Source organism: Neophocaena asiaeorientalis, unplaced genomic scaffold, assembly GCF_003031525.2.
Source record: "Neophocaena asiaeorientalis asiaeorientalis breed wild unplaced genomic scaffold, Neophocaena_asiaeorientalis_V1.1 scaffold43, whole genome shotgun sequence".
Taxonomy (NCBI): Eukaryota; Metazoa; Chordata; class Mammalia; order Artiodactyla; family Phocoenidae; genus Neophocaena; species Neophocaena asiaeorientalis.
The window spans coordinates 12,741,917-12,757,663 of NW_020173674.1; the positions used below are offsets into that span (position 1 = coordinate 12,741,917).

The 15,747-nt window shown below is 47.5% G+C and overlaps 1 protein-coding gene and 1 pseudogene across 10 annotated transcripts in view; one reads left to right on the forward strand and one right to left on the reverse strand.

The window, feature by feature from the left end:
* The window catches only part of CELF1 (CUGBP Elav-like family member 1), a 71,068-nt gene extending 64,486 nt beyond the window's left edge, over nucleotides 1-6,582 (forward strand). For 9 of the 10 annotated variants that reach the window (XM_024748677.1, XM_024748674.1, XM_024748678.1 and 6 more), the window contains one exon: nucleotides 86-6,582. In XM_024748677.1, the coding sequence (XP_024604445.1) occupies nucleotides 86-213 (128 nt within the window). In that variant the 3' untranslated portion in view covers nucleotides 214-6,582. The remainder of the gene's footprint in view (nucleotides 1-85) is intronic. The other variant, XM_024748672.1, reaches the window with a different exon arrangement.
* A 1,449-nt stretch (nucleotides 6,583-8,031) lies between these two features.
* Nucleotides 8,032-8,607, reverse strand: LOC112402029 (cytochrome c oxidase subunit 7C, mitochondrial pseudogene; annotated as a pseudogene).
* Between the last annotated feature and the right edge of the window lie 7,140 nt (nucleotides 8,608-15,747).

The following is a 15,747-nucleotide window of genomic DNA, read 5'->3' on the forward strand; positions in this document are numbered from 1 at the left end:
TCATAAGGTATCTCTTGCATAAGGAAGATTGAGAATCTTCCTGCCTCGTTATGCCCCTCACCTAGGTTTCTGCTTGGACACACAGGTTTTGTAAGTTACGACAATCCTGTTTCGGCTCAAGCTGCCATCCAGTCCATGAACGGCTTTCAGATTGGCATGAAGCGGCTTAAAGTGCAGCTCAAACGTTCGAAGAATGACAGCAAGCCCTACTGAGCGTGCTCCCCTCTGAGACTGGAGTGAGAGGGTCTTCTGGTAAGTGGGGGAGGAGCACCCTTAATGATTCGAAGCCCTAAGGCTGTGTGTTGACAGCCCTGGACCCTGATCCCTGCCACTCTCGCAGGCACAGCTTGCCCTGAAGACTCGGCTACTGCCTTCTGTGGGAATTTCGCTTCGTACAGAGGACAAGTTTGTGCTTTGGTTTCCAGTGTTTTACTTTGGAGTTTAGGTGCCATATCCTGAGTTTTTTTTCTTTATTTAAAAGTTTGCTGTGTTTGTAACCAGTGTGTTGAGAAGGACCAACATCAAACTGCCCTGGGGGAGGAGGGGGAATGGAGAAACATTAAAAAAGAAGATCAGAATTTGCCCCAAACTACCCAAAGAGAGAGGACTGAGTGAAACAAAAAATTGACCCCCAGAATCTTCCTGAGCACGAGAGTGGGTGAAATGAGAACTGACATCCAAGAGCTTTTGGGGGGTGGAGGAGGTGGGGTTGGCTTTGGAGAGTGAGAGTGACTTGACACCCAGCAGCCCCGGGAGCTGGAGGCTAAAACTCCTCCATAGCTGCCTTCTGTGGAAATACTGAGTTCTTGCCACCTATTTTTTAGATTCTTGTCTGGGATTTCTGCCCCTCTTTCCTAAGAAGGGGCTAACAATTCTCTGGAAATAAAGCACCTGTTAAATTAGCCTGACATATGCAAAAAGCAGGGATATATCACCCATTACCAGCTTTCCCAGCCAGCCATTGGTGTTGGATTGGCCCTGCCCTCCTGGCTGGTGGCTGTTAGCAAGCGGCAGCCGGTCAAAGAGATCGTTTTTAGTTTATTTCAACACCAAACTATTAGACCGTGGCCATTTCTACCAGGTCCATTTAAAGAAGGCCTCTGGGGAAGACACTGTCTGGTCTCTTCTTTATAGTTGACCACAGCGAGGAATGTCTCTTCCATCCCCAGCCACAGGTTTCTCACGAGGGTAGATCCAAGAAGGGCTTACAGCATCTAGTTGAAGGGAGCACCTCTCCTGAGCAGAGTGATCAAAAGCCATCAAGCTGGGGGAGGAGGAGCCTGCTTCTTGGTGTACCTGAATCATAAGGTCCCTTTAAGCCAGTGCTGCGTTTGCCAGTGGCCAGCACTCAGTACTTAAAAGGATTAAGAAATCCATGTTTGCCTCCTTGGTTGAGATGTCCCAGATGTAGTGTCAAAACGGAGGCAGGCCCCTCTTCTGCCCGCTCCAGCCCCATCTTCTGCTCTTGGCGACAGAGGAGACAACAGGACGTTTACAACCTCCATATGGATTTAGTGTTCATTTACCTCAGCATCACCGTGTTCGTTTTTGTCCTCGTGCTTACAGTTAGCTCCCTGCTGCCTCCCACAGGTCTCACTGCAGCCCTTGCCTGTGACCCACACAGCCTCTGGGCTCTGCCTCTGCTCCCAGAAATGCTGCAGGGGTGGAGAACCAGAAAGGACACGCTGTTGGGAATGTGTACCTGGGCAGAGGTGGCCCGGTTAATATACGATCTTTAGCCAAGGCCAGGGGCTGGGTCCCTGGGATCTTAAACCTCACAAACATCAGTCCTGACCCCTAGCAGCAGAGGTGAGATTAAAGGGGTTGGTTTGCTATTAAGTCAGATGGGGGCTCTCTCCTTGTCATGCTGTCCATTTGGGCCACAGACAAGGATTGACTGTCTTGCTGTTGTGCAGGTAGTTGGTGGTGTTGGATTATCCCATTGAAGCTGGGACAGCTGTTCCCTTCTCATAGTGATAACTTGGGTCTGTTGTCCTCTAAGAAACATGAAACGTACTTCTTAAGCTGAACCACGTAAACTTGAATTCCACGCACTGGGAGAAATGTGTCCTGTGTTTCAAGGATAAAACTGTTCCAAAGGCTTCCAGGGTCATGATGGGATTTTTTAAATAAATGCAAAAAATAAAAATAAAAAAGAAAAAAGACAACAAAAAAAGAAAAAAATGCTAGGTTGGGGAGGCGCTGTTCTGAATCCCAACCAGCTGGAACCAAGAATGTCGTTTCTATTTTTATAGAAGTTTTATACAGCTCCGGGGTGGAGAATATTTATTACCTAAATTATATCTCTGGAAAAGGCCAGGATTTTGTAGAATCCAGAATGTGATTGTTGTACACACAGGGTGCTGTGTATGATTGAAACTACTGACTTTCTGTGGCCGTTTGCAGCCCAGCTAATCTGCCAGAGGGGGAAGGAGTTAATGCTGTGAATTGGCGGAGGAGAGAGCTGTGCTCCCCAGGGTGCTGCCGGTGCTGTGATCGCTAGCCTGTTCTGTCTTCCTCCTTGGCCACTGTGGGGTTTTCCAAAGCCCAGAACTCCACTCTTCTTCCCACTTTCTTCCCTTTCTCTCCCTCCTCCCCCAGTTCACTATTATTTGTACACGGATTTGCCCTGGGCTCCGGGACCTTATGAAACCCCTCCCCTATTGACATGAAAGGTAAAGGTGTAAGCAGCCCACTTTGATACCACACTCTGAGGTTTCATACCTGCTCGTGGGTTCTTGTTTCTAAAAGAAGCGTGCACCTCAGCAGGGCCCTGGGCTGCCACAGTGGCCAGCTGGTGAGCCCAGGCACTTCCCTCTGTTCTCTTGTCCCCTGCCCAGCGAATTCCCACAGCAGTGCTGCCCTTGAGCACAGTTCTCTCCCTAGGCCAAAGATGGTTTTGTGAAGAAGCTGCTTCCCTACAAGTCTCATGGTGTGAAAGCGTCAGCTTGGAGAGTGGAGACTCGCAGTCAAGTCTTAAGCAGCCCTTTTCTGTTGTGTGGGGGTCTCATGTGTATAAGTGTGTTTTCTGCTGTAGTTCTGTTTCTTACTTGGGTTTCATCATGAAAGTGATTTGCCTTGAATGCAGCCAGACACTGTCTCCTGGGTCCAACATGAGTGGCCAGGGCCTGCGTGGAAGCTAAGAGCTTGGATTTCCGGGAACAAAGGGCCATCCGCATAGGATTGAGGAGAAATCCTGGCCCTCTTCCCTAAAGAATTCTCCCCACCCCAGCCTGCGGCTTTGACTTTCTCCCTGAGTCTTGACCAGGAGTTGAGGGAGAGGCTGAGGCTCTGCCCCACCAGAGAGACCTTTTCGGATGTGTTTGGGCACTTCTGGGGAAATCCAAGCCTTAGGTTCCCTCTGTCTCTGGCAGTTGGATGTTTTCTTGGTGTCCTCCATGTCCTTTTTTGACTTTTCCCTGTGTCCATTGTTAGCATGTGCAAAAGTTCCCTGTCATTGCCCAGCCCCTGCCCCGCCCGCCTCCTCATTTCAGGGCTGTACAACAGTGAATGTTCCTGTTCTCTCTCTCTTCGTTTGGATGTATTGCTCTGTGTAACTCAGTGGGTCTCCCTCTTTCTGGTTTGTTTTTTTTTCTAGATTCCTGCCGTTTGTTCATCGTTGTGCCTAAAGCATGTCGATGTGGCGTCAAGTACATCGTCCAAATCCCTGTCTCTTCAGCTTCTCTGATGCTTGAACTCTCACCTTTGACCTTGTGTTGACCTTTGATGCTGACGTGTATTTTTATTATGTTTGTTTCTTTCTTTGTTTTTTCTTTTTTCTTTCCTTTTTTTTTTTTTCTTTTGTGCTGCCAAATTGGTTTTGCTAGAACGACTGCTGAAGGGGAAATATTTAAACTTGCATTTGAATATAAAAAAATCTATTTTTCTAGAACTTCATAAGATAACCACTTGATTTTGTGATTCCAATTCTTTGTAATTGTCTTCAGAGCAGCCCTACTAGCACATACCGCGTGGTGTTTGTATTTCTGTGAACACACAGCCAGTCTGTTTCTAGGCTTTGTTTCTCTGTGTGCTTAGTTTTAAAGACAACTTTGAAGTAAACAATGAAATAAAAGATGTCACTAAAACCTTTGAGGCTCCTGAGCACATTTTGCTGATATAGTTTGTGGGGCTTGAGGAGACTGCATGTGTTCCTATTTTTGTTTTTCTGAGTTCTCAACTGCAGAAAACACCTGAACCCTTTTTCGTTTTTGACCACTGGCTGCAGTTTGGGTCGCAGCCAGCCCTTTTTCTTGTGTGGTTCTTCCCTGGAGCAACCCTGCCGGGAGTCTGCAGAGCCCTCTGGCCCCTTCCCCTCAGCCCTGCTGTGCCCACCTCCATGCTTCTTCCCACAGTCTCCACAGCAAAATGTGATGCTTTGATTTTTTTGTTTTTGTATTGTTTTTGTGTTGAATTTTTTCCTTTCCTACTAAGATTATGCCCAGAAAAAAACAAGTTTTGCATGTTTCCTGCTGTTTCTTCACACCTTCGTATATATCACCTTCACCTCTCTGTTTTCTATAGTTTGTGCAGAAACTGACCGATTTAAAAGGGTTTCAAAGAAGCTGTTTTAAATTGATGTGGGGTTAATTTTTTTTTTTCCAAGATTGTATTATTTTTATTTTGAAGTGGCAACTTTCTCCTCTATTGCCCTTAGAGCGTTTGCCTGTGCACTTAGACTGTCACCTCATATGGCCTCCGGGTCTCGGCGGGGCCTTCAGGAGGCCGGTTGCTCTGCTCAGAGGCGGGTGGGAAGGGGGTCCAGAGAGGCACAGGGGCAGAGGTAGAACTCAGAAGGCGGCTGTGGGTGGGCGAGAGGCTAGTGAGCACCCTCAGCGCCGAAGAAGGAGTGCGCTCTTAGCCACTCGCAGGAGGCCGTCTGCGCCTGAAGTGGCAGTACATCTGCAGCGCTTCTCCTAGGTGACAAGCACAATACTACAGTCTTCACACTGTTTACAGCCCTGGGCACCAGCCACCCCACACTGGCTCCTCACTGCAGCTCGGCTCTTGCTCAGCTAGTGGGGTGGGGGTTAGGGCGGGTTTGGTTTTGTTTTTGTTTTTGTTTTGTTTTGTTTTTTTTTAATTGGGTGAAGAGCCAAATAGCTACTGTCCCTGGGTGCCAGGCAAGCCAGTTCCTTGGTTCCCCGAGGGGAACTTGCCCTCCTCTCTTGTGGCACCATCCAGCCTCAGGGTCTTAGGGACTTGAGTAAGAATGTGAAGGGCAGAGGGAGAGGTCGGAGGAGATGAGAGGTCACATGATGGATCTGTGGAGGTAAGAGGTTGCAGAGGGAGGAGTTTGGGATAGATCCCACCCAGGCCTAAGCTGCTGGTGGGTGAGAGAGCTGCGAAGTAGGATTTCCAGGGAAGGATCGAGAGGGGTAGCCAAGGGACTGGGGGGAGGGGGGTGGGAAGGTAGAAGCACTGTTAGCATCATCCATGCTGGAGTTGATAAAGGAAGGGATCTCGGCAGAGTTTCTGCTCTGGGACCTGGCAGGTTGCCTAGTATTAATTATGCTTGAAGCCACTCTTACTAGAAGGAAAGGGCGGCCAGGTGGAGACCCAGTGTATGGTAGGCTGCTTAATTTCTTCGAAGGGGTGATTGGATGGAAAGAGGCCAGGAACCCCAGCCTGAGCGAGACTGCCGTGCACCCCACAGTCTGACTGCACAGAGCTGCCTCTCTTGGCAGAAGGCGCTGAGGCTCCCCTTCCTGTGTATTCAGAACCCATGTTTGCCAATATATTTTGCTTTCAATTCCAAGAGGAGCTCTGGGAAAACCTGTGGATAAAACCAAATGCCAAACGTTGGACGTTGTTTCCTTTTCCTTTTCTCTCTCTGATTGTTTTAATTGTTCTGTGGTGGTTTTAATGGATTTGAGACCCTGGAGCGGCAGCTGCCTTTCTGATTTCCAGCTGCTTTTTGTGAATAATTTAAAAAGAAAAAAAAAAAAGAAACTTTACATTTTGGAGACAAACCTGTGTGAGTTTTTTATTGGTACAAACGTTGTATTTAACACTAGGGGTTTTGTACAGTTTTTTGCCTTTTCTACTAGAAAACAATGTAAAGTGATTTCACAATGTGAAGAGAAAAAAATTGCCACTATGACCAAACGCACAGTCTGTTCTGCAGCAACAATGGGATTCAATCAACTCAAAGTCGTGATTCAGCCGTAGAAATGCTTTTTCTTTACCTTGTTTGAGCTTTTCCTTTCTTTCCTGTTTTGATTTGCAAAAGAAAATGTCTTTTTTGTGTGAACTTGTGTTGTACTATGTAGAAAATTATGAATTTTACTTTAATGGTTTAAAAAAAAAAAAAGGCAAGAAGAGCCCTTGTCGCTTTTCTGACCTGATCACAGAGTTTGTGTAGTGGATTAAAAAAGAAAAAAAATTGTTACCAGTTTCGAGCAAGGGAGTATGTGTCTAAAAGGAATCTCCTTCCTTTTCTGTGTGTTTTTCCTTTTGTCCCAATGGGGAACCTAAATCTGTTTTAATTGCACAGACACACGGACAAAAAGTCATTTTGTATCTGCCAAGTGTGGTACCTTCCTTTGTTTATTTGCTATTAAACTGTTTGAGAAGAACTGACGTTGTCTTCAGAGTTACTGATTGTTGGGGTAGGTGGCAGCCGGGGGCTGGAGGGGTTGGCGGCACTCCTGAAGAAGGGGTGGGCGCCCCGGAATTACCTGTTAACGTGCAGTGGGGCCACCCCAGGCTCCCGAAAGAGAATTTCTTCCAGAAAACTGCCTTCTCTATCATCCTGCATTCTTCTCAGCATCCCCGCTAATAGGGAGGCGCTGTAAAGTTTTTTGGCAGCCTTCATTTTTGTGCTTCTGTTGCCAGTAGTGGCTGCCACCTTGCAGAGCTAGCCCAGACCTGTGAGTGCGCGTCCCTTCCTGCTGTGGAGTTCCTGCACCTGGGGAGGCAGCCAGCGAGCACTGAGGCCCAGAGCGTGGGGCTCTTCCTCTCTAGGTCTTCAGCGCTCCAGACCAAAGTGCTGCAGCTCCTTTCCCCTCATTTGGACCTCAGAACAGGGTCACAGAAGGGCATTTCTAAGATTTCTTGGGTTTACAACTCAGTAATTCTAGGTCACTCTCTGAGTGAGGCCCATACTTGGGCCTCCTCAAACCTCTGTGAACTGCAGATTTAGTCAGCCCCTGGGCCAGGAGTCCCAGGCCCTCTGGCTGAATTATAAGTTTGTCTGCTCCTTACCTGCCACTGCCATCCTCATCCTCCAGGAAGCCAGTCTTTGTGAAGCTGGTGCCTGTCTAGGGGCATGCAACCAGCAATGGCCTGTGGGTGGGCCAGGCCTCAACCTTCTCATCAGAGTCGCTCTGTGTGGGGTGTGTCTGGAGTAGCATTTCCCAGTGGGGGTTGTACTGGGTACTAGCCCATGAAATGTTTATGCAGTAATTGTCCTAGCTAATGTTCATTGACTGTTCACCACCATCCTAGTGCTGTGGGAAACACTCGATACACATTATATGCTCTAGTCTTTATAACGCCCCTGGGAGGGAGCTACGGTTTTCATCCCCATTTAGCAGATGAGCAAACTGAGGTTAAAAGAAACTGGGTTGTGGAATCCCGTGGTGGTCCAGTGGTTAAGACTCCGTGCTTCCACTGCAGGGGGCACGGTTTGATCCCTCTGGTCGGGGAACTCAGATAATAACCTGCATGCTGCATGGCATGGCCAAATAAATAAAAATAATAAAAATACTTTATTTGAAAAAAAAAATCGGGTTGTTTAAAAAACATTAATCCCCCCCCAAAAAAATAACTAAAGTTACTATTTTTTTATGCCATAAGTTTATTTACAAACGTATCTAGTATGTTGAGTTCAACAGTTTGATCCTTTTTTCAAAGAGAGTGCACCTCTTAAAATGCTCCTCTTCATATCTGTCTCATGGATTCCCCGCCCCCCATCCCCACCCCCCCACCCAAGGGCTTGTGGGATCTTAGTCCCCGCACCAGGGATTGAACCCCAGGTCCTCGGCAGTGAAAGCGCGGAGTCCTAACCACTGGACTGCCAGGGAATTCCCTCATGGATTATTTTTTAAGCAGTTGGTGTCTTACTATCAAGAAAGGTGCAGTAAATCGAGATCCAAAGTACAAAATCATCATAGCCAGTAACCGCCACTTGTCTTCCACTGAAAATGGCAGATTCTTCCCTGGACTCTCCTCTTAGTGGCTCCTACGGACCACAGAGGTGGTGACCCTCCAGATGCTCTATCCCAGGCGCAGAGACTGAAGGCAGAAGAAATGGCGGCAGCACACCAAGACCTCCTTCCCTCACGACCTTGCTCCCCTGTGTCCAAAGTTACTATTAGATTTCATTAAGTCTTTTTCCTACACACATTTTAAAAATAAGACTGGGATCAAACTAAAAAGAAGAAATTGGGTCGCTCCTGGAAAGTGGTGTGCACTGAGAGTCAAACCAGGTCTGCCTGACTTCCAAGCCCTTTCTCTTAACTACTCCCAAGGAGAAGTAACTCTGTAAAAGCAAATCGGTGTGCTTTAGTTAACCTACACAGTCTCATCACACACGGTTTGCATGCTGTCCTCTAGGTTCTAGGGAAGGGAGCCTACAACTCTGTGGCTCCCTCCGTGGTGCATCGTTTCAGCTTTGTCCTCAGAGTGACTGTCTCGGTGCTAAAGGGGTAACTCAGTGCTCCAAGTTGTCATAGTGCTCCTGCAAGGTGCCACTTCCCGTGAGGACTGGAGTGCTTCTTTTTTTTTTTTTTTTTTTTTTTGTACGCGGATTTTTTTTTTGGTACGCGGGCCTCTCCTGTTAAGGAGCACAGGCTCCAGAGGCGCAGGCTCAGCGGCCATGGCTCACGGGCCCAGCCGCTCTGCGGCATGTGGGATCCTCCCAGACCGGGGCACGAACCCGTGTCCCCTGCAATGGCAAGCGGCCTCTCAACCACTGTGCCACCAGGGAAGCCCTGGAGTGCTTCTTAAATGTCACTCCTGCCACACAGTTCTTTCCTAGATCTGTTGCCACCGAAGCTGTTCTTTACCTCGTGTTTATTTGAATTTTTTTTTTTTGCATTGTGGTAAAAATACATATAGCAATTTTCTATTTTAACCATTTTTAAGTAAACAATTCAGTGACATTTAGTACATTCAGTGTTATACAACCATCACCACCTAATGTTTTAAATCAACTTGAAATCCACCTTTTATAATTTCACCTCATTCTGACCATTAGTATTTGTGAAGTTACAAGTTTGGTGTCCTAATTGTAAAATACACATTATTTAAAAATACACATTGGGGCTTCCCTGGTGGCACAGTGGTTAAGAATCCGCCTGCCAATGCAGGGGACACAGGTTCGAGCCCTGGTCTGGGAAGATCCCACATGCCCGCGGAGCAACTGGGCCCGTGTGCCACAACTGCTGAGCCCGCGTGCCACAACTAGTGAAGCCCACACGCCTAGAGCCCGTGCTCTGCAACAAGAGAAGCCACTGCAATGAGAAGCCCACGTACCACAACGAAGAGTAGACCCCGCTCACTGCAGCTAGAGAAATCCCGTGCACAGCAACGAAGACCCAACAGCCAAAGATAAATAAATAAACATTTTAAAAATGTAAAATAAAATACACATTAAGGGACTTCCCTGACAGTCCAGTGGTTAAGACTCCACACTTCCACTGCAGGGGGCACGGGTTCGATCCCTGGTTGGGGAACTAAGATCCCGCATGCCTAGCGGTGCAGCCAAAATAAAACAAAATACACATTAAGCTGCATAACCAGTATGTATAAAATGTCCATGGGGTGGCTTCTCAAAGAGATCTGTTTCACACTTTGGGGAATTGGGTCAGGGTGGAGAGTCAGGGGCTTCCCCATGGACTCCCTCCCCGTACCTGTTTCCTCTGTGAGTAGAGGGTGGTTGAACCAGAGATTGTCTCCCACTTAGCACAGATGTTCTGTAACTCACGATTGAGGTGGTAGATCTTCGTCTTAGGACTCCTGTATTCCTGAGATAGAACTTGATATAAAAATAGAATGAGGACTTCCCTGGGGGTCCAGCGGTTAAGACTGCGCTTCCAGTGCCAGGGACGCAGGCTCGATCCCTGGTCAGGGAGCTAAGATCCCACATGCTGTGTGGTGCGGCCAGAGAAAAAAAAAAAAAGGATGTTAAGTACAATTTGAATATCTTCCAGTTTAACATCATACTTAAAGGCTGTTGTTTCTCTTTAAAATTTACCCAAAAAAGGGACTATGCCAAAGGTACTATTTTTAACCTCAGAATTTAGACTTGTACATCTTTATAATCATATATCTGTGTCTTAAACTATTTCTTCTAAAAACCCACATGCAGTCACCTTTTATCTTTGAATAGATTCCTTAGGCACCTAATTGCCACACTCCTGGTTCCCGGCTTACTGGCTTTCTCCGTCAGTACATGGCCTCCCTAACTCTCCCAGGTACTTTACATGCTGTGCTCACCTGAGCATCTCAGTCCCTGATGAAGAAAAGCCATCAGGAAGGAAATGAAAGAGCAAGTTTGTTCCTTCACCTCTGGGAATGTCAAACTAATGTCTGATAACATTGTCCTTCCAGGAGGGATCATAGATGGCTTTTTTTGCACCTTCTGCCTTTTTCAAGCTCTTTCCTTCTCTCTGGGGAGTCCTTTCTAACCCCCCCCCCCAGCCCCCGCCACCATCTGGTGTTTAATTTCTTCTGCATACATTGGCTTTCTCTTTACTGGTAAAGGCTCCAGCTGTTGAGAGGACTGTTGTTCTTTTCAATCAAAGTCAAATCTTGGGATGGGGAAATGAACACATTTCAGCTGGGAACGGCCGTCCCGACACTCCTGCAGCCAAGTCTATAGGACCTTGGCCCTGCTTCCCTCCCCACACCCCCATCCCCCCAGGCAGGGTCCCAGTGACCTGAGGCCTCCTGAAGTTTTGGGTGTTTCTGTACTGTCTGATTGAGGTATAATTCACACACTATACAATTTGCCCACTTAAAGCATCCAGGTCTGGTGTGGGTTTTTTTGTTTTTTTGTGGGGGGTTTTTGCGGTACGCGGGCCTCTCACTGCTGTGGCCTCTCCTGTTGCGGAGCACAGGCTCCGGATGCGCAGGCTCAGCGGCCATGGCTTACGGGCCCAGCCGCTCCACGGCATGTGGGATCCTCCCGGACCGGGGCACGAACCCATGTTCCTTGCATCGACAGGCGGACTCTCAACCACTGCGCCACCAGGAAGCCCAGAGAGTTGGATTTTAACCCAGGTCACCCTGACTCCTGCAGAGCATATTCCTCTGGGAGTGAATGGTGGACCTTGGGGGCCCTGGTTTAAATTCCACCTTTAGAGTGGAGCTTCGTGAAGGCGGGAACCGTGTAAGTATTGTTCTTCACAGGAGCCTTAGGGGCTGGTAGATAATAAGCATCAAGGAGACGTTTAATGAGTGAGTAAATGAACAACTAAATATCAAAAGATGACAGTTGCTTTTGTCCAAGAGCTTCTGGACATGCTTTTTTCCCCAACTACATTACATTCGAGTTTTATTTAGAAATTTCCATCCACTCCAGAAAGAAAGGGAATAACTTATTTTCACACCTGTTTATAGATTACTAGCTACCAGCCAGTACCCAGATTCTCTGTAGGCCCTCAGTGGCTGTGAAACAAATGATGGCCAAGTCCGTTAGAGCCACTTTACAAGAATTCTGCTAATACAGCTTTCTGCCCCATGAGGAAATTGGTGGAGGGGAACCTACGTGTGGTCCTCCAGCCCTGAGTGTGCCACCAGCCTGGTCATTCCTGAAGTGGAGAGTGCCCAGAGCCTGGGGCTTACATGACACAATGGCTTTTATTTTTTTAAGTTATTTTAAGGTTTGAGGGTTTTTTTTTTCCCAAAACATAATGTTATAGACGAGGACTTAGCACGTGGTGGGAAAAGCTTGTGTTTAGGAGTCTTAATCTGATTATAATACCAGCTGTGTGACCTTGGGCAGGTGACTTGATTCAGCCTCAGATTCCTCACCTGCCAAATGGAAATGAAAACACCCACCCAGCAGGGCTGGGAAGATGAGAGAGTGCCTTCAACGCTTAGCACACTGCCACCCTTGGCAGACATGCTCATTCAAGTCGCTAACGACCCTAAGTACATCAGAGTTAACAGTGAGCATTTCCCCATCCCATAGCCCATTGATAACTGTCAAACAGATGGGGGAGTACGCTTCCAGAATTTCTCTCTATATACAAAAATATGTACATATATAATGATGCTTGCTAATAAAAATGAGATCATGCCTTAATGTACAGAATGTTTGCATTTTTTTTCAGTTACTTTGTCACGGGCACCCTTCCATCTGGACATGTACACTGGAAATCGACCATTTTCACTTTTAGAGACTACATAGCATTTCATGGTTTCTCAGCGACTGTCCTATTGGACACAGGTTATTTCTAGATTTTTCACTATTATAAACTGTAAGAGCCAATTCAAGGAAGGTTCAGGAGGTCCATTAGAGGGGCATTAGTGCAACATCTTGTTTTCAAAGCAAGTTCTTATTTTATCGTCTCATTTGGTTTTCACAGAAATTTTGACAAAGGTAAAGCTCCATTTACAACTAGGAAAATGAATTTGTCGAGAGGGACAGATGTCCCAAGGATCCCGCTAATCTTGGCAGAAGGGGCCTGGGACTGTCCCCTCCAGTTACATTTGTTGTGCAGGGGCTATAAATGCAGGGGCCTGCAGGGGCCAGGCAGGTGAGGCAAGCCTGCGAAAGGAGGCCGATGTAAGATGACAAGTGACAGTTGGCTCAGTGTCAAGGCAAGAATAGCAAGAGGTGGGGACTGGGCGAACGAGAGACATTCTTGGTCTCTTGAGACCAGACACCAACCACTTGACTGGTTGACATGCAGACTCATGGGCCTGGGGATTGCCTGAGCTTCCAGTCTTCAACAGAAGCAGGAAATGCTGATTCTTGTATGAAATCTCCCAGATAACAAGTGTAGCCAACCAACGTGGAAATCATCAGCCCTTGAATGCCAGATTGTGAGCCCTGCTTCAGGCCCAAACTTCATTTTCTACTTTCGATTATAAAACGGGAATCTAAAGTGTACCAGGCCGCGTAGCTGGTACCTGACACAGCGGGCACTTGGAACAAGCCCCCAGGCTCCTGCTGTCCCGTCGCCCTGTGAGGTTAAGTGGCCCAGAAGAGACTCATTTTGTGACTCGCCCTCCCGGTTCTGGGGGCCTTTTGTCAGCCTTCATTGCTGGGCTTCGGTGAGCAAGGCCTGATTCCGTTCACCTTTTCCTTAGCCTTCTTTGTATACATTTCTTCTGCTCACCCAGGCCAGAGCCTTGGACAGCATTCCCAGTGGGCTTGGGTGTGTCCGATGAAAATCACTATGATTCCTGAAGACAGCTGTCCAGTTCCCCTTCAGTTTTCTCCCTCTCCTCTTTTCCGGGACAGTATCATGGTTAAGAGTAGGACCACTAGAGTCACACTGCTTGGGTTCAGTCCCTGCTCTGTCTCTAGGTCGCAGTGTGTTCTTGGGCAGGTCGCTTTACCTCTGCGTGCCTCCCAGTTATCTGTAAACTGGAAGAAATGCTCAGCTTAGGAAATGTTAGTTGTACACTTCTGTTGGTTTCCTCACACTTTGCCAGGGACTGTGCAGGTGCTGGTGGTACAAAGACCACACCCTTGCCCTAAAGGAGCATGACCTTGACCTAACTGTGTGCAGTGGTCAGCAAATTGCTGACTCTGGGGCAGAGGAAGCTGTCAAGTTTTTGAGTTTTGCAATCATTCACGTTCCCAGGTACCCGTAAGGCTGTGGTTCCAGATTCCTTTGGGATGCTGAGGCAAACTGCCCACCTCCCTTCCCTCCTGTCAAAGACTCGACTCGAACTCGTGGCTGGACTATATCTGGTCTACAAATGGGAGAGAATCTGCTGGCTCTTCAGCACTTGCCCCGTGTGCCCAGCTTCCTTCCCCTCTGGAGGTTAACTTCAACCCAGGACCCACCTTCCCAGCTGAGAGGAAGATCCCAGCCAACTCTCCTGTGTCAGTGGCTCCCCGACTCTCCCCTGCTTTCCCAGCTTCCTGTGGTCCCGGTTCAAGAGCACGTCCCCTGGGGCGTCCCGGTATCCTTGTCGAGTCCCAAGGGCCCCTCCTCCATCCCCTCGACCTATGCTGAGCATGCACCCCCGCCCCACTCCCAGATTGCCCCACTCTGGACCCATTTTGCTCACAGTAAACAGGAAGTCATCTCTGCCTCTACTCAGTTTCCCCAGGACGAGGCAGACATGGCAGATCGGCTGTAAGCCTGGAGCGGTTGCTTTAAATTTCAAAATTAAACTTTCACTTCTCCCCTTTTTTTCCCCATTAATTTAACATATTTATTGAGTGGCCACTGTGTGCCAGGTCTTGCTCTGGAGACATAGTCAGTGATGAATGAGATGAAGTCCCTGCCCACACATCTGAGTGGGGGAAACAGACACTAAGCCAATAACCTCATTAATGAATATGGTAAATCTTGTATCAGAATGGAATGTAATTCTCTATGAGTGTAATAATAAGCTGATCCACCTCAACTAGGACTTAACTGGGCAGCATGTCAGGGTAGGGACCACGAGGGGCAAAGGCCCTGGGGCAAACAGGTTGGCAGTTCCTCACAAGTTGAACACAGAGTTACCTATGACCCAGCAGTTCCACTCCTAGGTATATACCCAAGACATATGAAAACATGTCCACGTGAAAACTTGTACGTGAATGTTTATAGCATCCTTATTCGTAATAACCAAAAAGGGAAGCAACCCAAATGTCCATTGACTAATGAATGGATAAACAAAATGGTGTATCGGATACTATTCAATGAATAGTGCAATGGATACTATTCAGCCGTAAAAAGGAATGAAGTTCTGATTCATGCTACAGTATAGATGAACCTTAAAAACATTATGCTGAGTGAAAGAAGCCAGTCACAAAAGGCCATATGTTGTGTGATTCCATTTACATGAAATGTCCAGAATAGACAAGTCCATAGAAAGTAGATTGTGGTTGCAGAGGTTGTGTTCGTTTGCTCAGGCTACCGTAACACTGCAGCAGACTGGAGGGCTTAAACAATAGAAACTTACTTTCTCACAGTTCTGGAGGCCGGAAGTCAGAGATCAAGGTGTTAAAAGGGTGGGTTTCATTCTGAGGCCTCTCTCCTTGGCTTGTTGATGACACACTTTTTCCTCCTCTGTGTGTCTATGTCCTGATCTCTTCTTATGACACTAGTCATATTGGATCAGGGCCCCCTCTAATGACCTCATTTTACCTTTTTAGAGATGGTGTCTCCAGGAGATTCCCTGGCCGTCCAGTGGTTAGGACTCCGTGCTCTCACTGTAGAGGGCCCGGGTTCGATCCCTGGTCAGGGAACTAAAATCCCACAAGCCAGGTGGCACAGCCAAAAAAAAAAGATGGTGTCTCCAATAAGGCCCATTACGAGGTTGGGGGGTGCGGTCTACATATCAACACCAACATATGAACGGGGGCACAATTCAGCACCCCATAACACGAAGGAATGGGGGGTGACTGCTAATGAGCACAGGACTTCTTTTCAGGGTGATGAAAATGTTCTGATACTAGAAATTTGTGTTGATCAATGCACAAATTTGTGAATACAGGCACACCTCGAAAATACTGCAGGTTTGGTCCGGGACCACCACAGTAAAGCGAACATCACAATAAAGCAAGTCACATGAAGTTTTTGGTTTCCCAGCGCATATAAAAGTTACGTCTGTGCTATATTGTAG